We start from the raw sequence: 25,196 nt of genomic DNA on the forward strand, positions 1-25,196 counted from the left end.
AGAGATTCTTATCAAGTAAGAGTTTTGATTGAAACACCTACTTGAGACAAACCTAGCCTCTCTATTAGGTTCCCAGAGTCAAGATAATTTCACCATCTGAAGCCATTTTTGTTGGGTACTTGGCAACTTCTGCACTTGGCAACTCTCACTTAAAGTATTATAGATCATACTTTCCCCAAAGCTGAGGCTTCCTGGATAGTCTGGAAGGTTTACATGACAAAAAAAGTTACTGATCGTTACATCAGATCATTACTGGCTTCCAATTGTCTTTAAAATGTAAAATAGTGGAAGAAGAGCTCTGTCAGTTTTTCTCATTCCTGTTTTCAAAAGGGAAGATTTATGGGAGGAAGCCGAGGCAGATCACTCGGACAATGGGAATTTCATAGGATCTCTGCCTGCATCCTTGCAACTATTTACAGTAAGAAGTCAACTAAAGACCAGAGGAAATTGGTTTTAATTTCCCAACAGGCTTATAAACAGCATGAAGTTTCCATACATCTGCCTTTTCCCAGAGCTTAAATGAAGCCCTGCTTTCCTCTGTGAAGGCTTCTGTCACTCACAACCCTCCCAAGCAGAGACTGCCATTCTCTCATCTTTCCCAATAGTTTATACCGCTCCTTTAAGCCAACAGTTTCGACGCTAGCCCATGTGCTAGAATCCTTATCTCAAGAGTTTTCACTTTCTACTCCAATCTACATAGCTCCTCTAAGAATATACATTTGTCCCTGTCCTTATTTTTTATTTATTTCGCCACTGCTTTCTTTATGCTTCTTGTTCTAAGTGACCTTCAATTCGCTGGTGACTGCGGTTGGCATAAGCAACTTAATAAAATATCCACATAAGACTTCTCTCTTGAGACGTAAATTTTCAGCTCTAAACATAATCATCTGGGTATCACACAGACGTGTCAAATTCAACGTATCCAAAATGGAACTTTTTTTCCCCGCCACGCTGCTCGACAGATTCTGTGTCCTGTTCAGTCAGTTGTGCAAATTACAAACCTCAGTGTTGTTATCATCACACGCCTCTAGTGCCGTCCGCCTGTAATCAGACACAATCAACATGTAGCCAACTGTGTACTCCCGCTACCTTCATTCTCGCCCTCACCACCCTCTACCTGAGCTACCCCGACAGCCTCGTCGTGGGCCCCCCACAGGGGTCTATTTCCACGTGGCCACCAGTTCTCGTTCTAAAGCTAATCAACCACGTCCCAGTCCAAATCCCATTTAAGGCCTTGACAACCTCCACCCTGATGCTACCGCACCCGCCCTCCAGCCACACACCAGACCCCGTCCTGTGAGTGAGTACTCATCGTTCTGTCAGGTGTCAAGGCTGAGTCCTGACTCACATTATTCCCATGCCGAAACGTTTCCCCCCGTTACATTCTTCAATGTCCAGTGAAAGTGTTGTAGTCTCTCCCTCTGGGTCCATGGTACTTGGCCTATTACTCTCCTGTCACACACATTACAATCTACTGCAGTCCTTCACTTACATGGACTCTTCCCAACTAATCTTGAGCTTCTCAAGAATCAAAGTTACTTATATCCTATATCCAGCAACATGACTGGTAGTGTTTGTAAACTGAATTAACAGGTACACTGCCAGCAATCTCACTCATAATTTAATACAAAAGTAAACAAAACTGATTTTTTTTCTTCCTCTGAAGAGACAACACAGACATGGTAAACAGTTCTGAAAAATCAGATGTACTTGAAATTATTTCCACGAGGCAGAAAGAATAATTTAAAACCTGTATTACAAATTCTTCAGCAGTGAAACAACAATAGTAGTAAGCACCTTATTAACATTCATTTATTCAAGACATACTTTTGAGCATTTTTGTACCAGGCACTCTGCTGGATACTGGAAACCCTGAGCTAGATGCTGGGAGTTGATTTATTCTAAAATGTTTTCCTATAAATGATCTCACTGTAGTCTCACAACCATCTCATGAGGTAGGTAGGGCAGTTATTATAACCCCCATTTCACAGAGGAGAAACAGTTTACATGATTTATTCAGGGTCAAAGCCAGTAAGACAGAGACCTAGAATTAAAACAGTTATCTCCTGAATTCAGGTCCAATGCCTTCTCTACTATGAAAAATTCATTAAAATCTGCAAGTTCTTGCTCTCCCTTAATTCCTCTGCAGAAGGGATTAGAACTGAACTTCAGTCGTGGTCCTAAAAGCACAGAGAAATAAGGCAGCACCATGTGCAGCAGTTGGAGGTCAGGACTCACCTGTTGTCCTTGCACACGGTCACCTTGTCTCCCCCAGGTATCAGCTTCCTCTGTTCAATCACTCCATAGCTTTCTCGACAAATCTGTATTTAAGGGGGAAAAAGCAATGTTTCAATTTTACCACCTTTCTTTCTAGAACTTAAATGTCTGAGAGAAGCTTAAGAAGCGAATGTTGCTTAATGACCACTTATTACCACAGCAAATTCTTGGGAAAAGAGAGAAAATCTGAATCAGAAAACACTGGGACCTTAAAAGAGCTCTCTGAAGACTCGGAGCTGCCAGTAAATGCAATCAAAGAGAAAATCATATGAACTCTAGAACAGGAATGTAACTGGAGTAAAGATTTCTTTTTAATCAGGCAATTTTATTAGCTTCTTTTTGGATCCCTTTAAATGCTGTTTTTTGTTTGTTTGTTTTTTAATTTTTATTGGGGAATAGCGTGTTTTTCCAGGACCCATCAACTCCAAGTCTAGTCATCGTTTTCAATCTACTTGTGGAGGGTGCAGCCACAGTGGCCCATGTGGGAATTGAACCAGTGACCTTGGTGTTATGAACACTGCACTCTAATCAACTAAGCCAACCAACTGCCCCCGCTTCAGTAATTTTCTTAAGTGCATAAAATAATCGTTCATTCATATATATTCAGCACATTTACTGAACTTAAGTCTCTATGACTAAAATAAGAAGTCACAGAGGAAGTCCCTGAATTTGTTCTTAGGTTTGGAGAGAAATCAATGTGCATTCTGACTTATAGGCACAATAAAAGAGATGGCCACAATCATGAGTAAACTAGAAATCCTTACCGTGAAGTTGAGGCAGAAAGTCTCCTCAATATCTTCTCCAGGGTAATCTAAAAGTTCTTGAAGGCTCCTAATCATAGAATGATGGAAAAAGGAAAAGAGGCAAATCAGACATGGGAATGGTGCTGCCATGTCAGGCACATGTCCGGATTGGGTGCAAGGAAAAACTATAGAAGATTCTAGACTGAACATAAATCCAGACTGACAGAAAATCATGTCATCCATACCTTGAAAAGAAATATGGCAGTAGACCTGTAAGACATTCACTAATTGTTCTCTTTTCCTACTGACAAATATTACTAGATTTATGAAGAAATTCAGATGGATTTGTATCTAACACCCTTGTGTTCTTTTAACCCTATTATTGTTTGGAAGTAGGTATGAGGAGATGGTACTACAGTGGTCCTACAGATTGGCTTCATCTACCTGCATTCATAGACTAATCCTCCCATCATTTAAAAAAAGCCACAAAATCACCTCATCCAGTTAGGCATCTTAATGGCTTACTTGTTAGTGCAAAGAGGTGTGCTTGGTAAAGACACATTATTTATCAGACACTGAAACATGCACTCTTAAAAAAAGAATATGTTTATTCCAACAACGCTCATATCCCAGCTCTCAAGAGAATATATTCTTGTAACTAGACCTCATTCACATTCACATTTCTTCTTTAATGAGCTCCGAGTCTGGCGGTTCCATCAAGAGTGCCCAGGGAGAAAATACTTATTGCAGAATTTAAATTCACTACCAGTTAACCAACCAAAATCATTACTTGAAATATATCATTCTCAGCCAGGTTTGGCAAATAATGCACAGTTCTGTTACTCTCTAGCCTTCCCTTTCAGTTACCAAAAAATTAACCCTGTCTGGGCCTCTTCTGCCACTTTTTTGTATTTCTTCTAAATTTTATCTTCCTCTCTCTGTGACCCCACGCCTCCCATCCTTCATGGTTTCTCAGTATTGGTGGCAGTGTGACAGTCTCACTTCTACTCTATCTATCTCCATCTTAAAATTGGTACTCTTTCTCGATTAAAAGGGATGTTCCTTCCTGATAAAGCCAAAAGGATTATACTGTTTACAGAAAGCCACAGATATGGTGTCTTTTTATATACGTGATCTTATGCTACCTAAAATCAATACAGAGAAACTTAGAATAAAGGAGTTTTAAGAGCCAGAAATAGAACAAATACATGGCTCCACTATTTTGAAAAACTGTCCAGCAGTTCCTCATAAGGCTAAACATATAGCTACGTATTACCTAACAGTTCCACTCCTAAGTATATACCCAAGAGGAATGAAAACTTCTGTCTACACAAAAGCTTGCACAAGAATGTCCACAGCAGCATTATCCATAATCGCCCAAAAGCAGAAACAAGTCAAATGTCTATCAGCTGATGAACAGATAAACAAAATGTAGTATATCCATACAATGGAATATTATTTGGCAATAAAAAGAAATGAAATACTAAGATGAGTTACAACATGGACAAATCTTGAAAACATGGTGTGTGAAAGGAGCCAGACACAAAGAACCGTATATTGTATTATTCCATTTATATGAAATGTCCATAACAGACAAGTCTATGGCGACAGAAAGTAGATTAATGGTTGCCAAGGGCTTGTGGGATAAGGAGACTGGGGATCGTGACTAAGGAGTACCGGGTACTTTTACAGGTGATGAAAATGTTCTGAAATTGTGGTGATGGCTGCACAGCTCTGTGACTATACCAAATGTCACTGACTTGTATACTTTAAGTGAGTGATTTGTATGGTATATGAATTATATCTCAAACTGTTTTTTTTAAAAAGGCTCTGAGAGATAATAGAAAATATATGTGTATACACACACACACACATAAATTGGTCTCTGCCCCTGGTTCCTAGCACGGAGCTCCCACCACCCTTGTATATTCCTAAGTGGTAAGAGAAGTAGGAGCATCCTGGATGGGGGCTGGTCCTTAGAAAGACCAAACCATGACTAGAAGTTCTGAATTCAGTCCCATCGCCCATTTTCCAAAGAGGAAAGAAGGGCTAGAAATGGAGGTAATAATGGACCACGCCTATGTGAGGAAACCTCCACAAGCTCTCAATCGTAGGGAGTTCAGAAAGCTTCTGGGTTGGTGAACACATCCACATACTGAGAGGGTGATACACCCCCAACTCCACGGGGACAGAAGCTTCTACACTCAGAACCTCTTCATCTGACTTTTCATCTGTGTTCTTTATCACATCCTTTAATAAACGGGTAAACATCAGTGTTTCCCTGAGTTCCATGAGGTGCTCTAGCAAATTAATTAAATCTGAGGAGGGGGTCATGGGACCCTATCATTTGCAGCCAATGGGACCAATGTTGTGGATAAGTGAGGCACCTACTTCTTGTGGTTGGCATCTGAAGAAAGCTGGAAGCTCGTGGGACTGAGCTCTTAACTTGTGGGATCTGACGCTGTTTCCGGGTAGACAGTGTCAGAATTGAGGTAAATTGTAGGACACCCAGATGGCATCATGGAGAACTGCTTGGTGGTGTGGAGGAAAAACCCCCATGTACCATGTTTTCCCGAAAATAAGCCCTAACCGAAAAATAAGCCCTTGCATGATTTTTCAGGAGGACATCCCCTGAACATAAGCCCTAATGCATCTTTTGGAGCAAAACTTAATATAAGACCCAGTCTTATTTTCAGGGAAACAAGGTATGTGGTGACCAGAAGTATTGTGAGTGTGATAGAAGTGTGAGAGTAAAGGAGACACACAGGAAAGAGGAAAAAGGAGGGGAAGAACTATACTTGTTTTTAATACAAGCTCCCGTTTCAATACTTTCTCCCCCTGCATTTATGGACCATGACAAATCACAAACTCCTTATTTGTTGTTCAGAATAAAGAAAACCGAGATTATTCCGTATTCCTGGGCAGCTACGACTTCCCTTTTCTTCTTGTTCCTTCTGCCCGTGGAAGGAAATACTCTAAGCAGGCAGCTGTGGAGCTACGCCTTAAGATAAAGCATGTATGAACAACAGAGTCTAACCACGTGGTTCGGAAATACTCAACCATATACAGGTGGTATTTTCAAGCTCTAATCACTGCGCCAGAGACAGCCAGAATGGCTCTCCACACCAGGCTTGCAGCTTTGTACCTTCCTTCAGTGGGTGACAGCTCCTTTAAGTCTTCCAAGCCAGGCTTTGCATTCAGCAGCTTCTTGTAGAGCGCCAGCGGGAAGTGCAAATCGACCACGGTGGAGTTGTAGATGGCAAGGCCACAGGTTATGCCAATCAAGTGAAACCAGTTGTGCTCTACAAAACACTTTTCAGAACGCATGGAAACGTGTTAAAAAGGAATGCAGTGTCTGCGGCCCTCAAAACAATCTGCCATTTACCTTAAAATATTTTAAGCATAAAAAACAAAGATCTTATGAATATTTAGTGACCTTCTGAAGTAGAAACATGCCCCTGACAAAAATCTGATTGTCCCCAAAAGACTGTCCCCAAAGTTAAGCATTTACAGCTCATCTAGTGATACAGAAAACAGCTTATATACAGTCATGTACCATTTAATGACGGGGATACATTCTAAGAAATGCATCATTGGGCAATTTGCTCAGCGTGCAAACAACACAGGGTGCACTTACACAAACCTAGATGGTAGACCCTACCACACACCCAGGCTGTATGATACAGCCTACTGCTCTTAGGCGACAAGCCTGTACAGCATGTCACTGTACAAAACAGCACGAGATTCAATTGAGCACAAAAGAAAATGATGCCATCAAGAGATATGGTGAACAGGAGATGTATGAGGCTGCAGCCAGGGTAACACAGCATAAACTGTTTTACAGAAAAACCTTTTTTAAGTAGAAAGAGTACACTGTAAAATAACAATAAAAAGCACAGTACATTAAATACATAAATCAGTAAGTAATATGGTCATTTATTATCATTATCAAGTATGTATTACATACTGTACATAATTGTATGGGCTATACTTTTATACAACTGGCAGTGCAGTAGGTGTATTCACACTGGCATCACCATAAACACATGAGTAATGCTTTGGGCTACAATGTTATGACACCTACGATGTCACAAGGCTATAGGAATTTTTCAGCTCCATTATAATCTTATGGGGCCACCGTCATACATGAGGTCCACTGTTGGCAGAACTGTCGTTACACAGCATTTCGAGCAATGATGTCCAACAGTACTTTGCATGATGGAAACATTCTCTATTCTGTGCTGTCCCATATGGTAGCCACTTGAAATGTGGCTAATACGACTGAGAAAATGAATCTTTAGTATTACCGTGTTTCCCTGAAAATAAGCCCTAACCAGACAATCAGCTCTAATGCGTCTTTTGGAGCAAAAATCAATATAAGACCCGGTATTATATTATATTATATTGTATTATACTCGGTATTATATTAATTATATTATATTATACATATTATATATAGTTTATATTATATTATATTATATTTATTATATTATATTAATATTTGTATTTGTATTTGTATTTGTATTTGTATTTGTATTTGTATTTGTATTTGTATTTGTATTTGTATTTGTACCCGATCTTATATTATAGTAAAATAAGACCGGGTCTTATATTAATTTTTGCTCCAAAAGATGCATTAGAGCTGACTGTCCGGCTAGGTCTTATTTTGGGGGAAACATGTTACTTCGTTTTAATTCAATAAAATTTAAATTTCAATGGCCACACGTGGCTAATTTAGGACAGTGCTGATCTAGAGAGTAAATTATGGCACAAAAAGAATAAATTATAGTGTGGTTGAAATTTAGACTCCCTCTTAAAAGTTAGCTCTCCTACTGAATTTTCAAAAAGTGTGTGTGTGTTTACTTGTATTAGTATTCATATCTATACTATCATTGTTATCAAAATAAGACATCTGACTACCACTGTCCACACGTCATAAAACAAATTTATCATACTGTGTTCTTTCCACCCTTGAAAGATAACAAAACTTGGATCTTACCTACTAGATATGGACATGGGGCTGATGGGTGACAAAATATACTATGAAGTCTTGGCAACAGATGAAAAATAAAGATTGGATACATTATTTAGATCTTTTAAATTATTTTCATTATGTTTCCCTCTTCAAAGACAGAAGTCTGGGAATTGGCCTCACAACAAAACAGGAAGTTTAATTCTATCCATCTGTTTAGCTGAGACATCACTAACTTACCGTATCTGAAAACCACAAGAGATTTGAATCCGGATAGTAGGTAAACATTCCATAGATGGGATTCAAAAGTTCTTTTAACAATAAAAGAAAGAACTCCTTTGTGACACCACCAGCATCTACTGCTTCTTCACCATCAAAAATTACCTTAAGATAATAAAAGTAGAATTAATACTTCAAAGAAATCTTTGGTATTTTAACCTTTTTTTAGCAAATTCTTTCCAAAGTCAGGACAAAGGAAGGAAGATACAACAGAGAATATAGTGATGCAATGAAAACTGCGAGATACATCTGTTCATTATTAACAAGGCACTTACAGACTTACACAAAATTTTTATTAAGTACTCCAAGGGATACAAAGAAAGTTAGAAGTCCACAGAAAGTATACCTACCATCTATTTAGGGCAGTAAGGTGAACATAAAAGAATCCATTAGCCAATACATTTAATTTTCATTTAATTTTCTAAGAGTCAAATAGTCAAATACATTGAAAGGTCAATGTTCCGGCACATAGAAAAAAGCAATGATCAACCTGGGTAAGAGAAGCAGTTCTTGAAGAAATTGATCATATGGAAGGGAAGAGGGCACTCTAGGTAGGTCCAGATCTGGGCTCTATGAGGGCCGATAAGCAGATGCATCTGGGGCATGCTGGACCCATAATGGTCATCACAGTAACAACTACAGCAAACCAACAAATGAGTTTATTGCAAGTTTACTACATGCCAGCACTTAAACTCTGCCAGTCTAATCCTCAGAACCGCCTTCTACATAGGGATTACTATTATTGGCCCCATTGTACCGGTAAGGGCTCAGACACAGCCAAAAACAGCATTTGAGAAAGCTTATCTGCGTGGCTGAGTTCAAGATTGCTTAGAGCAGGATGAGAACAAATGTGGGGACACTAGGACGCTGAAGATATGGATGCCGGCAGAAGACGTAACTCGACACGCTACAAAGCAAGAACTGTCTCATCTGAATTACTGATCGAAAATGGGGCAAAGAGAGGCCCCTCTCTTTGCAGTATCAAAAATCTAACCCAGAAGTTCCAGGGAGAACTCCTAGACAGATTGGTGGGACAGATGCTACTTACTGGACATTTTGGAAAGGGAAACAGTATCATGGAAACCATCAGTTTTTTGCCAATTATGTTTTGGAAATGAGTTTACAACAGGATTGGAAACAGAGATATGAAAGTCTTCTGAAGGAAAAGACAAGTGACTTAAAATAACTTCAAATAATTCACTAAATATTTATTAACACCTACTGTGTACCAGGTATTATGCTAAACTCCAGGAATACAATAGGAGTAACACAAACGTGCATACTCTATGAGGAAAGACAATTTCTTAATTTAAAAATGCCTGTCAGAATAGGACCATAGCTTCCCAGATGATTTCACTACCTTTCTGCTCTCCTTTTCCACCTTCTTTCTCTTAAATCTTTGATATCCAAAGACTTCCTAGATGCTGGCTTAATAGTTTTACTAATTGAAGCTTTAGTTTTGCTGTTGTTTGCTTGTTTTGGGTAGAGCTGAAGCACATACAATGAAGACAGCAGACAAAGAAAGCCCTATAACTCCTCAAGTAATACACTGGCACTTTTATCAGCTATTTGATGATTTGACAGAAGGTGATTAAACTCTTATAAAATGAATGAAAGAAATAATGAATGGCTGCACTCCACAATTTTAATAGTACCGTCTCTGCTTCTTCATCAACATTGTTTAAAAAAAAAAAAAAAAAAAACTAGGAGGGTATTTAGAGGAATACACGGAAAAGCTCACTTTGAGAGGTTTTTTCAAATCAATATCAGAATGAATGCTCAGCTCTCTTAGGGCATCTCCAACAAGGTTGTTCCGGCGAACGTGAAGGACCAAGAAGGGGCTTCTGGCCAGCAGAGGCTCCAAGGTGAGAAGCATGAAGACATTCTGCAGATTGGCTCCATTGACAGCCACCTGGAATGAATGGCACATCAAGAACAATTACTCAGAGCGCACCTGTGAGTGGGGACAGCAGCCAGCTCTGCAGCAACCTGGGGTGGGTAGGCACAGGCTGACTGCATCTCCACTTATTCTATTTTCCTATTAACTTTTCCAGTTAGATTTTTCCAAGTTACTCACATTTACAAAATACACAAATCTTTCTATCTGAACCCAAAGAGATTAACTGAAACCATATGGTCCATTTATGAACCATATGATCCATAACCATTACCAGGAAAATGATTTAGACCAGTTGATTAAGACTGAAATAATATTGCAATAGAAGAAACATGATGGAGAGTGGGTAACAACCATGACTTTCAAAATGGCAGAAACAGAAACCTAATAACCACTTGTTAAATGGTTTTTATTCTTTGAAAAATGTCCATTTTCTCTGGAAAACCATTAAATTGTCAGTATCATGGATATATCATTGTGCAAGTAAATATATACGTATAGATATACAGAGAGCTAGAGAGAGACAGACAGACAAAAAGAGAGACAGAGAGATGGAGAGAGAGAGAGATGAATGAAGTTATATATCCACCAACAGTAGAAATTAGTATTACAGATTTAGATTGCTAATTCGCAAACATTTTTGTAGGCTTGTTAAAACCAACTGTATTTTATAACAAAAATTGTATATTTAAAATAAATTTCTATAACATAAGTTTTTATTCAGTAAACAATTACCAAGCTCCACTTAATTATCTATCTCTATCAGGGGTCAGCAGGCAACTGGACCAAATCCAGACTGCTGCTGGTTTTTGTGCAGCTCTGCTGGTTTTTGTGCAGCTCTGCTGGTTTTTGTACAGCTCTGCTGGTTTTTGTGCAGCTCTTGAGCTCACAATGATGTCCACATTTTTAAATGGTTGGGGAAAAAAAAAAAAAAAACCCAAAGAAGAATATTTCACCATATGTGAAAATGACACCAAATTCCAATTTCAGTGCACATAAAGTTCCATTGGCACGCCGCCCTGCTCATGTACTCGCATACTGTCTATCACTGCTTTTTCTGCTACAACAGAGTTAAATAGTTGAGATGGACTGTATGGCCCACAAAGACTAAAATACTGACGTATGTGGCCCTTTATGAAAATGCCTGTCAACCCCTGATCTATGTAATTGTGCATTCACATGTGTGTTATATTCAACATAAAATTGCTGCAAAAATTTGTAATAGTTCTAAAAGTTAGAAAGGAATTCATCCAAATATACTTTTTCCTATTACCGAAAATTACAACTGAATGTACAGGTTAAGAGAAACACGTAAGAAGACGAAAGGATTTTTAGAATGTGATACCTGCATCTGTAGTTCAGCATCTGTCTGTAACATTTTGGTCTTGGCTTGGGCATCAAAGATGAAAGGGTAGGAACAAAGTGTTACAGCATCCTAAATAAAACATTATTGGCAATACTGTAGTATTCCACAGAGAATATTGCTGGAAAAATATATAAGTAAATTTAAAAAGGATCGTTTACCTGCATTATAGATGGTCTAGCCTTCTGTGAAAAGAAAAATAAAAAGTCTCTTATTTGGATTGCAAAACCTGAAGTTTTTACCCACTACAAATGTGAAATACAAATAAAATATATAACTCATCTCACTATTTGGCCATGGAACTAACCCCATTTGAATGACTGACTGTATTTTTCATGGAATAGACCAGATGTTTTGATGGACATAGGCTGAGAAAAAAACTAAAAACAATCTCTAAAACTTTTTAAAGGGCCCTACAGGCCATCTTTCTAATTCCACAATTCACAGCATTAAAACAATTCTCTTTCATAGATCAAATCTAATTCGAAAACAGGAACTTTAAAACCTTGACTTCTGAGATTACTTTTGTTGAGTAAATAATGCAAATTTCATTTACTTGTCAGCATGTTACATCTCCTTCTTACAGAGAGAGAGATTTACTCTTAAGAGAAACCTAATATTTAGACAGCTGTCCCTGACTCAGCACTTAGACCAATGCTTTGCCTACAGAAGATATACCATCAGTATGTGAATAAAATCTGAATAAACTTTTGAGGAAGGGAATAAAAGTAAACAAACAACAACAAACATATGTAAGGGGTATGGTAGCTTCATTTATAAGGGAAAAAACAAAGAAATCTCTTCTGAAAGTTTTTGTTAGGATATGTAACAAACATTCATTAACTTAACAGAAACAAAAATGTCAACAATACAGATCATGACCTGTAGTAACATTTCTCAAACAGAAAACCATGGATTTATTCTCAGAGATCTGAGAGTGCTATGTGAATTTTTTTTAATTTTATGTATTTTTTATAAATGATATCCAAAACAAAATCAATAACAACACATTCTGAATGACCTCCTCAATAACGGTGTGTTACCATATAATTTGCATGTATTTTAATGATTGCATTCATGCCACGTTATAATTAATTGTCTAAGAGTAGTAAGAAGAAAAGCAGTCTTCCTTTGTAAGTGATGCATTTGCACCTAAGGAAAGGGCCAGAGTAACCTGGCTCCCTGCATGAATGAAGATTTAATAGCAACTGAAAGGAATACAGACAGCTGAGTCATCCCAGGGTGGAGAGTACAGGTGGGGAGCTCAAGCACCAAGGCCTGACAGCAGGCAATCTCGATCCACAATGCAAGTGGGGTCTGATTTCACTAAGACCATATTACCCATCACATTACATCGGTGAGACTAATCTGCGTTTTTTGTTTGTATTTAATTTAAAAATTTGGTTCGGTTTGTAATTGTTTAGATGCTATATGAATAAGAAGTGCATGCCTACCTCCTTTTGTGTTTGTGTATATTTCAATGAAATCATTTAAAAGCAACTGTAATTAAAATCCACCCTGTTTATCCTTTACAAACAGGTTCCTTTAAGGGATCTTGGAACATTTCCCTGGACTGACAAACACTAACCAAAGAGACAATTCCAGTCCAGTGAGACAAGGTATGAAATCATACGTACATAATCCAGGCTAATCTGACTCACTCTCATGCCTATAATATCTAATTACTTTTAATTTAGAAGCCAAAATCACTAAAATAAAAAACACGCACACCATAAAATGCACTCCACAAAGTTATCTTCCAGTCTAAGTACCTACAAGAGGTATGAGTATCCTGGGGAAGGGAAGTGGATTTTAAACTGATGCCAATATTCAGAATTTTCAAATCTTCCCCTCAGAAGAGATTATTCTAAGCATTATTTGCTTATTCTCAAGGGAAAAGGGAGATCTTTAATGTGTGTTGGTCTATAAAACAAGATGAAGTTTTGAACCCTTCAAATATAAAAATGACTGGGGAGAAGTTTTCACAGTGACTGTAAAAACAGTTGTTGGCATTACAGCCCCCCCAATATACCTACCATTGTTAAATACTGGTATGTCTCTTGGTGAAATATAGTTATTCCAGACATCAATCAACATCTTTGTATTTCTTGGCTCTCTCAAGTCCCACTCCAGTCCTCTAAGTCTCTCTACAACTCTCTCCCTGCATCCCCCACAAGTCCTCTCAGCCCCACTTTAATACCCACCTTCTCCAGCCACTATTCCATTCCCTCCCTTCCCCACTTCACCTGACTCCTCCCCACCCCCTCCTGAAAGGGCCCAGTTTTGGAAATAGGTTGATCTCTCTTCTGGTGAAGGAGAGGAGTTCAACTGAGGTCAAGGTCACCAAGCAGTTAGGTGAGACAGTTGGCTGGAAAGAAATCCAAAACTGCCTAGGAATTAGAGCCACGGCCACAGAGTTGGTGTCCAGAAGACCCTCCCCCAAGGAGGACCACAGAGCCAGCTCCAAGGAAGGTGAAGAAGGGAAGGCTACTCGGTCAAAAGAACCAGCAGATCTACATGAAGGCTATTTATACATACATAAAGTTTTTATAAGTCTGTGAGGTTTTCTATCTGAAATGTAATAATTTAATGTCACCGATTTGTAGTTTGTGAATGCTGAATGTTTTAAAAATGGTATTAGTACCGGCACTTCCACATTACATGAAATAAATACTGAAATAGCTGTTAGGATTTTGCTTCACAAGTGCTCTCCCAAACCTAGAAGAATGCACCTGAGCTGCTAAGACAAGTGGTCCCCTCCTGAGAGGCTGCTTGTCCAGGGGCTGTCCATCCTCCCTAGGAGAGTCTCTCAAACCTAAAACCAGCCAAGTATTGGTGGGTCACTGGTGTTCCTTCTTGAAATGGGTTACCTTGTGACCTTAATTCATTTTTTCAAGTAAATGAAATAGAAGCAATGAATAAGTACATGGAACAGAACTGTAGAATTGAGAATATCTTTTTTTTTTTTTTAATTCCAAGTCAACATTTCCTAAATGTGGCTGTGACTGGGAGCAGAAAGCATTGCACAAACACCTGTCGTGCCAAGAAGGAAACACAGGAGCTTCTGCTGTACAGCCTGCCTGCCACCACATGTTCCTACACCCACCGTGGGCAAATCTGGCTCCCACCATCACTGAATGCTGAGGCAAAAACAGCTTCCTCACCTCACCCGTGCACAATACTGGTACCTGGAGCCAAAACACTGGCCCATGTGACACATATGGCAAGAAGTCAAGTTGACTCTCGTTTTTATTTCTAAAGCATTTACTTGGTACCACTGACTTTCTCACTTGTGCTGCCCTCTATGGCAGTCCACAAGGCACTCATTCTGTGTGTTACTTCGTTTTCAAGTGGATGATGGTAGTTTATTAACTGAAATAAATAAGCCACTACCACCTCTTCCTTAAAACGAGTAAAAATCAGCCACTTTAGAACGTTCCCTTTGTGCTCCGTAGCCCTTTGCACACGTGTTCATTCCTTTGTAATTCCTTTTTCACTGCTGCCTCTGCACTGAACACCCCACAGCGGCGCCCACCATATCCTGTACACCTCCATCCCCAGTGACTAGCAGGCATGCAAAATACATCAAATGCCCAAGAACAGCTTACTGAAGACTTGTTGAGGGCTTATTATAGGCCAAGTAAAGTACTCTTGCCAAGTAAGGCCCTTCCCTGCTTTCTCCCATTTAATTCTCACAATACTGTTATAATTCTCATTTACAAATGAGGATGCTAAGCCTATAGAAATTAAGTAAATTATCTCGGATCACATAGGTAGTAGGCCAGAGTTGAGACTTGAGCCCAGTTCTTTTTGACTAAAGCATGTGTTCTGAACTATATGCTATACTGCCTCAGCTACTACCAAGCTAAAAAATTTAATACAAAAAAAAATCCATTTATTGTATTATATATATATATATTATGGAATATTGTTCAGCCATGAAAAAGGAAATCCTGCCATGTGAAACAACACAGTGAACCTGAAGGGCATTAGCCAAGTAAAATAAGCCAGGGAAAGACAAAGACAAATAGATTTGTCTTTAAGTGAAATCCACATATTTAGATTTCACTTATATGTGGAATCTAAAAAAATAAAAATAAAAAAATTTTAAAACCCAATCTCATAGAAACAGAAGAATGCTGGTTTCCAGGGTCTGGGTGGTGAGGGGGTGGAGGTGGAGAAGAGGGGAGATGTACATCAAAGGGCACAAACTTTCAGTTATAAGTTCTGAGGAGCTAATGTACAGCGCGGTGACTACAGTTAATAATACTGTATTGCACATTTTAAAGTTGCTAAGAGAGTAAATCTTAAAAATTCTCACCACAGGACAAAAATATTTGTAACTATATATGATGATGGATGGTAACTAAACTCATTATGATGACCATTTTGTAGTGTATACAAATACTGAATCATTTTGTCGTACTCCTGAAACTAATATACTGTCAAATGTCAATTATACCTCAAAAGAGGGGTTAAAAAACATATAAATCTATACATAGAATGGCTTTAGCAATTTAGGTTGAAATTCAAGATATCAAGAAATTTAAACTTCAGTTTCTAATAGTATAATACTCTACACAATAAAAAAATTCCATAGAAATCACAAAAGTTCACAGAGTAATTTCACCTAATTTTCTATCTTTCTATAATAACTACCTTAATTACTGAAGAGGAAATGAGTATCTGGGATTCAAGACCTATATTTGCTTATCAAATGTAAGGAGAAAGGAACTATAAAAAAGTTGTAAAAGTTGCTCACTTAACAACATATATTGAGAGACTATAGTCATGATAATGTAGATTTTTAGCACCAGCTACTTCTTTTTCAGTGTCAAAAAGAATTAGATTTTATTAGAATTATCTTATTCCACATTAAGTTAGAGAAAGGGTAAATGAGAAGTCAGGAGAATTGGCTTTTATGGCTAATTAAATTGGTGGAAAAATTGTTTAACTTCTCTGAGTCTCCGATTTCCTTACCTGAAAATACAGCTATTGTCCTAAATAATTCAGGCTTATTTTAGCTCATAACATTTTATTATTCAATGAATAATTATTTGATACAGATTGATAGAACAGAAACGTTCATCTTTTTACAATTTCTAACTTAGCGGGTGAAAGCAAAGTTCATTGCTAGCTTCCATGTTAAATTTCCCGTGCAAACCTATTTAGAACACATGAATCCATTTGTACTGAAAACTATTTTGTTTTTTCAAGGTAACAATATTGTGTCTAGCACTGATCATCTATTATTTGACAAAGAAAATAATCTTGCTGTGTTAAATAAACCTATTTAAATGCCTTGCTTTTGGAGACCACTATTGACCTACAAAAACCCTACAGGGAAAATATTGCCTAAATGTTGATGATAAAACTGTTAAACAGGCAAGAACTCTCTCAATATATCTGCTGTGCATTGCTTCACTAATTATTATAATCAAATTATCATTCTGTTTTCTGCCATAACTCAAATTTACATATACTCCACAGATGGGGGATCCTAAAAAGCTCTGCGCTTATCCTAAGCCAGTTCAATCAAACTGATCAGCTCTTCCCCAATGAAGGACGGTAGGCAGGAATCCACACATAGTTCCTTGGATGGCATGTCAACATACAGTGAGAACTAGGTCAGGGATATGTGACATTTTCACACTCAGAATCCTAAATCAGAGGTGGTCTAGAGGGTTCAGGCAGCTGACATAAGATGACAGAAAAAGCAGAGAACCATGTGATTTCACTGATATGTGGTATATAAACCAAAAACAGCAAAAGAACAAGACAAACAAATGAGAAACAGAAACTCATAGACACAGACAATAGTTTAGTGGTTGCCAGAGGGTAAGGGGGGCGAGGGGTGGGGGGTGGGAGATGAGGGTAAGGGGGATCAAATATATGGTGATGGAAGGAGAACTGACTCTGGGTGATGAACACACAATGGGATTTATAGATGATGTAATACAGGTAATTCAGGTGTAATAGTACACCTGAAATCTATGTAATTTTACTAACAATTGTCACCCCAATAAATTTAATTAAAAAAAAAAAATGACTGAAGTAGGATAGTTATTAGAAAATGATAGCAAATATCCTTTCCTCAATGTCAAAATCAAGCTGCAGTGGGGATTGTGGCACACCTAAGCCTCAGCTAAAGAGCCACTTTTGAACTCCAGCCAATTGGTGCCATCTGGGAAGACAGGTCATGTTGCCAGATCTTCCAAGTTTCAGGAAAAGATAAAAATTCATTTTATGAGTCTTGACTTTTTTTTTTAATTGTGGTAAAAGACACATAACATAAAGCTTACCATCTTTATCACTAAGTATATAGTTCAGTAGCATTATCTATAAGCACATTATTGTGCAACAGATCCCCAGAACTTTTTCATCTTGCAAAACTGGAACTCTATACCCATTAAACAACAACTCCCCATTTCCTCTCCCCCAGACACTGGCAACCACCAATTCTACTTTCTGTTTCTATGAGTGTGACTACTTTAGGTACCTAGATTTTTTTTTTTAATGTTAATAACTAATTAAAATTTATACTATTCCGTGTGACTACCCATTTATGACTCCTCATGCCCATTTGTGATAACTCAAAGCACTTCAAAGTTTCAAGAAGGCATAAGCCAGTGGATAAAACCGAGGTGTGACACTAACAGCAGTCAAAGACAAATTATAGGGCTCAGAGTGTTTTTTTAATCTTTATTTGTACTCTGAGAAAAGACTAAAGAAGTAAGATATGCTTTACATGAATTCTTACCATGCCTGCTTGATGCAAGAACCACATGAGGTAGTCTTCCTGAATGTCCACCAGACTGGAAATCTCAGGAATGTAAAATGTATCATATTCCACGTGTTTCACTTTAAGGTTTACCTGATGAAGAGCAAAATAAGGACGACTGAAAACCCAGACAATTGGAAAATGTCTTCCCATAGAACACTCAGCAGAATATCTGACCCTCCCATCTATTCACCCCTCTCCCTACTGGCTCCGCTCTATGCTCACCTTATATAATTTCTCCAAGAGCTTAAGAGCTGCTGTAATGTAATTGTTAAACAGCACGGGAATTAAGAATGTCTTTCTTCCTCTCAGTAGATAAACAACTGCATCTTTATAGAGGTTTACCAGCTTCATGAAATATTTCGGGCATACCTGAGACCACCAGTTATCTTTAGAAAGAAAGAAAAGACATACTTCAACATATAATCTTGATCAGGTATTTATGTCTTCTGCCTACTAGCTAAAAACAGCTCCAGCTAGAACATGAACATTTGTCTAAAATACAGTTTCCCAAAATTGACTTTAAAAAGAACACATTAAAGCATTTCTGGAGAGAGCAGCAGCTGTACAGGAATCCATGGAGCTTTTTTTGTAAAGCTGATCTGATTTTTTTCCTCAAAGACTCATTCAAAAGACTAATCTACAAGTTCAATTCCAAGGGTACATTTCGACAAGATGCTAAGACACATATTTTGTGCAGGAGCATTCATATATCCTAATCCTTTCAGCCCTCTTCTCAGCCACCACACCTAAATCCTTTATCAGGGATGCAAATGACCACACACCCCAAGAGGCGTGATTAGTCGAAAAACTACCATTTCTGCTTCTCACCAAACAATGCTTTCTCATAACCCGACAAGAAAACTATACCACTGACTTTGTCAGAAATAAATTCAGCCATACTGAATATTGAAAAGATAAAATAATATGATGTCTGAGATTTTTTTTAAAAAATCTCCCAGCAAAAATAAAAAGGTGGGTGTAGGGGGAATAAACAAAAAGGGCAAAATACTGATAATCGTGAATGTGTGTGATGTGTACCCATAGTGTTCTCCCTACATTCGAGTGCTCTCTTAAGTTTAAAGTTCTGTAATTGGAAGTTAAAAACAAATTAAGTGTGATCTCTTTGTGCCATCCTACCTGGAAAAATTAAAATAAAAAAAACAAAACTTAAAAGTCAGGTACTATATTCCTTCACAGATTGCCAGCTCTCTACCTCACAGTCTATTAAAACACCTGAGAAAATATGTCCCAAAAAGCTTTTGACCTTAAAAGAATTAAGGGCTAACATATTACTAGTGCTTTCATTATTATTTCTGTTTCTATGTCTTCTGCAAAGGTGGAAGCAACATGAGCCAGTATTCCATCCTTAGGAATGCAAGTCTCTTTACTCATGGGGAGACCACACTCAAGTAACATCCTAGTCCATATGCAATGCAGAAGTTACTGAGCTGCAGTGAACACCTAAAAAAAATTTACCAGGAAAAAAAAAAGGAATAAGCCAGGTGATAGACTTTCTGCACTTGATTAATAAAAACATCTCAGGCGCTACTCCCATTAGAGACACTCTCCAATTCACTGAGGAACGGAAGGTTCTTATCTCAGCAAAGTGTCCGTAGCCTGCAAAAATCAGTGTGGACTCAACTGTCCTAAAAAAGAAAAACAAAACAAACATTTGGTAAGGCTCCACCTGGTCATTTCCTTCCTCTCTTTTTTTAGAGACCTGTGTATCACCAAAACTGTTCATTTCACTCCCACCCCCTTCATAAGGTATAGGAGGAAAAGCCAGTTGATGGACATTACTTTTTAAGGCACTATTTACTAGCAAGTGTAGGAGAAGAAAAAAATAGTTTAAAGTTGGATAATCTAACTTTGTGAATATTTAAAAGTCAAGATCAGTCTGGAGTGAATGATTTCAAGTAACTGAAATTATGGTTCGATTTGTTCAAACTGCAAATATGGCCAGTTAGAAATTAACAGCAAAAAAAGAAAGGTTTAAATGTTAAAGATACTAAATGGCAACAAATAGATTCTTGGATCTCAATCTGCCAAGAGCCAGTGGTCACACCAATAAAATAAAAAGCACAAAACCACTGGTATGAAGTTGAGCAAATTCACCTAATACTTTGCTAGGGTTTGTGTCCAGCCGCAGAATGGCCATAGCCAGGGGAATAGTCAGCGTTATGTAATACTTGGAATCCTGGAGCAGGGGAAACTCAGGTAGTATTAAATAGATTCTCATAGCTTCAACATCTGGTGGTGAACTTGACAACTGAGGAATCAGGCAACTTTCAAAGCTGTTTAAGATCTGCATAAGAAAAAAGAGTATTGAGCAATTCAAACATACATGAGATCTAGTTACTTATCTCTAATTGATATGCTATTTGATAGACTCTCAACTCTCATTCATTCAGTATACACTGAGGACCTCCTATGAGCCAGGCACTGGTCTAGTTACTCAGGGTACATCAGAGAAAAGAAAAGCCAAAGATCCCTGCCCATGCAGACCTTACACTCTGGAGGGGCATTTCCGAAGAAACGTTTAGGACAAAAAGAAAGCTAAAGGTAGGTCAAATTCCCAAAGTGAACATTTTACTGAGTTAAGGTTTATACAAGACTTGCCTTTTCTTTTTTTTTTTCTCTTGAAAGTTGAATTATTGCAACGGGAAAAATGCTTTTTTCAACATGCACTTTGTCAATGTAAAGAACATACCTGTTCTAGAATCATGGAATGCTGGGAGTTCATTAACTTCTCAAATAACACTCTGGTTGAGTTCAGGTCAATCCCAGGGACTCTGGGGCTTGTTTTAAAATGTTCATCAATTCTAAACAAACAAAAACAAAATAATTAGTAATGAAAGAAAAACAAACACGCTGATAGGAATTGTGAACAGGTAAACAAAACAGCTTGTCCATACTGATCAGATTTAAATGTCACCTAGCAGATAATATGCACAAAAATACTACTCTTTGGGGAAAATCTGACAGAATAAGCCTCTCTGGAATCCCTTTTTCAACATATTCTTAAAATTTTCAAGTCTTTTTTCCTCCAAGTCAAAGCACAAGGATCGTCATTACAATTCGAGGCCATCTTGACGTTTCTAAGCAGTATTATTTCCTTGATTTACTCTTGTGTTTTTGCCTTTATATGTAATTGTGTTACACTGAACTAGATGTGGATACTACGCTCAGATGCGAAAAGCATCCCCAGTGCAAACAGGACCACTCATCAACAAATGGGAGGTAGAACCTCCCTGTTTAAAGCTTTTCTTAACAAAGTATTTTTTAAAATCAGATCTACAACTAATGCAAAGTTAGTGTTTTTCTCAGTTAACACAAGGGATACAATTAAATTCACCCAAGGATTAATTTAACTGCTATTGTTTTTAACTTCCTAGCAACTAATCATTTTTCCAACCTTAAATAAAGTCTTAGGCCTGTTAGAGACTTAGAAAATGTCTGTTTTAAATTTCCACTCTTAAATATACCATATCTATTAATTACAAAAGAACTATCTATTTGCAAAATAGGCTTCTGTTTATGAGTAATGGACATATTCAGACAGTCTTAATGCCCTCTGACAGCAATGTTAAAATTTAGAAAAACAAAGTAGAGTTTCTAACATTTCTTTTAAAAATCATAATGCTTGGGCTTTGCTGATTATTTTTTCTTCTAAAATAATTGTTCTTCTAAAAATAAACTGGCCCAAAATATAAAAATTGATTCTGGGGCGGCCGGCTGGCTCAGTTGGTTGTAGCGCAGTGCTCATAACACCAACGTTGCCAGTTTGATTCCCACATGGGCCAGTGAGCTGCGCCCTCCACAACTAGATTGAAAACAATGACTTGACTTGGAGCTGATGGGTCCTGGAAAAACACCCTATTCCCCAATATTCCCCAATAAAATTTTTTTTAATTTATTCTGGTCCCATATGTAACTTTCCATATGCTTAGATGTAATTTTTGCTAATCTGTTAAGAAAAAAAAAAAAGAAACACAAAATACAAAAAGGAAAAAAGAAAAATGAAAAACAAAAGATTCCCTCTGCATGTATTTATGCTGGTCTTCATTTTAATTGGTTTCCTATGATGCTGGAGGAGGAAGACTCCTCAAATAGCACCGCTGTCGGTTCAAAAAAAAAGAAGAAAAAAAAAGCTTCACTCACAACTCTATAGAATCCATGATGCTAAGGAGGGATATCCTAACACTCCTGGCCAAGAGCCATTCCCAGCCTTCATAAAAGCTGTCCTTCTAGAACAAGGTTTCTCAGCCTTGGCCCTACTGCCTTTTGAGGCAGGATAATTAATTCTTTGTTGGGTGGGCAGAATTATGAGACGCTTAGAAGCATCCCCGGCCTCTGCCTACTCAATACCAGTAGTATACCCTCCCTCACTGTAAAAACCAAAAATGTCACTAGACATTGCCAAATGTCCCCTGAAAGCAAAACCAGCCAGGTTGGGAAAGATTGTCCTAAAAGACCAGCATCAGCACAGCCCAGAATACTTTCCCCTGGCGGAAAAGGCTAAGTATTGAGTCCGAAATGAATTGGATGATCTCATTCCAGCTGCCCTAATGATATGAGTAAATGACTTAGCAATCTAACTATAACTGAAGCAAGTTTCTGAAGTGACCTCTTTCAACCCAGTTAGACATAATGGAGGATGGAGGAGTGGGATTCACACACAGAACTGAAGTGTAAGTCTTCTTGCGATTTCATTAGCCTGGTCACTGGCAGAAAAGGACTGAGGGATGGTGAGGACTTAGGACTACCAAAGAGCAAACCGCACGACAAGGCCCTTCTGCGGTATGAGATTCCCGAGGGGGATATTTGCAGAAGGGATAAAGCCAAGTCAGAAAACACTCTATTTACTACCTGGGGAGTTCAACCCAAGTGTAATTTCTTGGTGAGCAGGGCTGGACCTGAGGCCAAGAAGCCCTGAAGTCTCCTTGGGCCTTCCCCCTAAGCTCACTCTTTTTGAGAAAAGAAAAACCTATGGGAAAACAAACCAAAGAAACCAAGGAGATTATTTAAAGAATGAAAAAACTCAATAATAAATACTGTACACATGGTGGAGGTAATAACATTTTAGAATACCTTGAAAAACCTTACTTTTGATTACACCAACTCTTTCTGAGATACAGTCTCTTTTGGGTAATTTGCTTCCCTGCCAACCAGGCATGACTCAGCATCGCCCTTGCTGATGTCCTCTCATTCATCATTATGAGGCATTCCAATTCTGCACAGATCAGCTTATCCACTGAATTAAGGCCAACCACCATCAAAGAGAACAGAAGTCTTTCACGGCCTTTGCTGAGTAAGTATCTGCATCACCTGTGTGTGTTTTTTAAGACTCTAAGTCACTTACTTTTTTTCAAGAAAACTTCCATTCCAACAGGCTGCAGAAGATAATATTTGAACAACACCACTGTTCAGAGAAAAAAAGGGAGAGAAGCCTTTAACAATTACAAATAAATGATTACTTAAGCATCAGCAAAAGATTAGCCATCTATTCTAGGGATTCATTAATAACAGCTCTCTTACCCAGGGGAAGCCTTGGAAAATACACATTTGCTTTAAAAAATACACATTGTGTCACATCTCAAAAAGAGCAAGAACTTACCTTTTCCATAAGTCATGATAAAATAGAGTATCAAAACTACCAAAAGAAAAACACTTGCAACTGGTAATGATCTTGAACATTCTTATACAATCAACCATCTAAGACAATCCCCACTCCACCTCCAAACATAAACATAAAATAAAACCAAAACAGAGAAGCTGTTATCTCCCAAAGAAATTATCTTTGCAAATTAATAACTGAACAACCACTTCCTTCTATTTTGTTGCCCATCTGAGAAAGAAACTGAAAAGAAGTAAAATGAATATTTATTCCTAGTACCTAGATTATACAGGTTCTGAGAAAACAGCTAGTTTCTAAGGGCCCAGAATGAAACTGCACACCACGAGCCCAGGACTCTCTTATTCAGCATGAGGAACAGTGAAGGAATTAAACAAATACTTGGTTGAGGAAGGTGCTGCAATAACTTCTGTTAATCACAGAATCTGGTCAGGAAATATCTTTAGAAATCATTTCTTCCACCCCTTCATTTTATAAATAAGAAAACTGAGAACTAGCACAGTGTGACAGTCCCAGCAAAGTGAGTCTACCTCCTCCAACCCCTCCAACAGTGACTTTAGTCCCCTTTCCCATGCCACCTTCCAGCCTGAACTCCTTGGCAGACACCTAAAGTTAGAGCAATTCTGAGGATAGACATGAACTGCTCTAGAGAAGTCTCAATGATCCTCTGGTATGCCCCAAAGTTCAGGACCTGGTCATTTACCCCACTACAATCTCTGTCATAAAGCAGATGTATTACATACATTTCTTGGAATGACCAGCACTTAGTACATAGAGTGTGGGTCATTCATTCCCAAGAATGAGAATCTCTGCAGAAAAACAGATGCTATTGAGGAAAGGCAATAAAAACGTCTAAAAATGTACAGGAAAAAAAATTCTCCTTTAAGAATAAAATAAACTTGATAAAAGGCCTCAATTCCTTTTGCTATGTATTTTTTCTCTACTTGACAGTGAATTACCATTTTAGCTAATCATTTTGAATGGGAAAATGCTAGAAATTATTCAGATTAGGTGAGATAACAACTGTCTCAGATTTCAGATGCTCTAGGACATGCATTTGAAGAAACTCTTGGAGAAAAGATGCATGCTGGAAAAAAAAGGACTACTGTATGTATGAAACTTTATTTTACATAAACTTAATAGTAACCACTCAAAAAAAAAATCTGAAACTGAAACACATAACATAAAAAAAGAGGGAAGAGAGAAAAAAATCATAGAATACCACCAAACTAAAATAACAGACAGA

The 25,196-nt window shown here is 38.0% G+C and overlaps 1 protein-coding gene across 5 annotated transcripts in view; it reads right to left on the reverse strand.

Annotated features, from left to right (window-relative positions):
* Window positions 1-25,196, reverse strand: part of HERC3 (HECT and RLD domain containing E3 ubiquitin protein ligase 3) — a 98,040-nt gene that overhangs the window by 16,918 nt on the left and 55,926 nt on the right. For 3 of the 5 annotated variants that reach the window (XM_019741102.2, XM_074323616.1, XM_074323614.1), the window contains exons 12-23: window positions 23,678-23,737; window positions 21,026-21,137; window positions 20,431-20,620; window positions 18,538-18,701; window positions 18,292-18,405; window positions 11,693-11,716; window positions 11,514-11,603; window positions 10,013-10,183; window positions 8,233-8,376; window positions 6,166-6,332; window positions 3,042-3,108; window positions 2,239-2,321 (exon numbers count right to left, since the gene is read on the reverse strand). In XM_019741102.2, coding sequence (XP_019596661.2) covers window positions 2,239-2,321; window positions 3,042-3,108; window positions 6,166-6,332; window positions 8,233-8,376; window positions 10,013-10,183; window positions 11,514-11,603; window positions 11,693-11,716; window positions 18,292-18,405; window positions 18,538-18,701; window positions 20,431-20,620; window positions 21,026-21,137; window positions 23,678-23,737 — 1,386 coding nt within the window. Of the gene's footprint in view, window positions 1-2,238; window positions 2,322-3,041; window positions 3,109-6,165; window positions 6,333-8,232; window positions 8,377-10,012; window positions 10,184-11,513; window positions 11,604-11,692; window positions 11,717-18,291; window positions 18,406-18,537; window positions 18,702-19,810; window positions 19,962-20,430; window positions 20,621-21,025; window positions 21,138-23,677; window positions 23,738-25,196 lie in introns of those variants that run through there. The other 2 variants (XM_019741103.2, XM_019741105.2) reach the window with 2 other exon arrangements.

This window comes from Rhinolophus sinicus, linkage group LG02 (assembly GCF_036562045.2).
Source record: "Rhinolophus sinicus isolate RSC01 linkage group LG02, ASM3656204v1, whole genome shotgun sequence".
Lineage (NCBI taxonomy): Eukaryota > Metazoa > Chordata > Mammalia > Chiroptera > Rhinolophidae > Rhinolophus > Rhinolophus sinicus.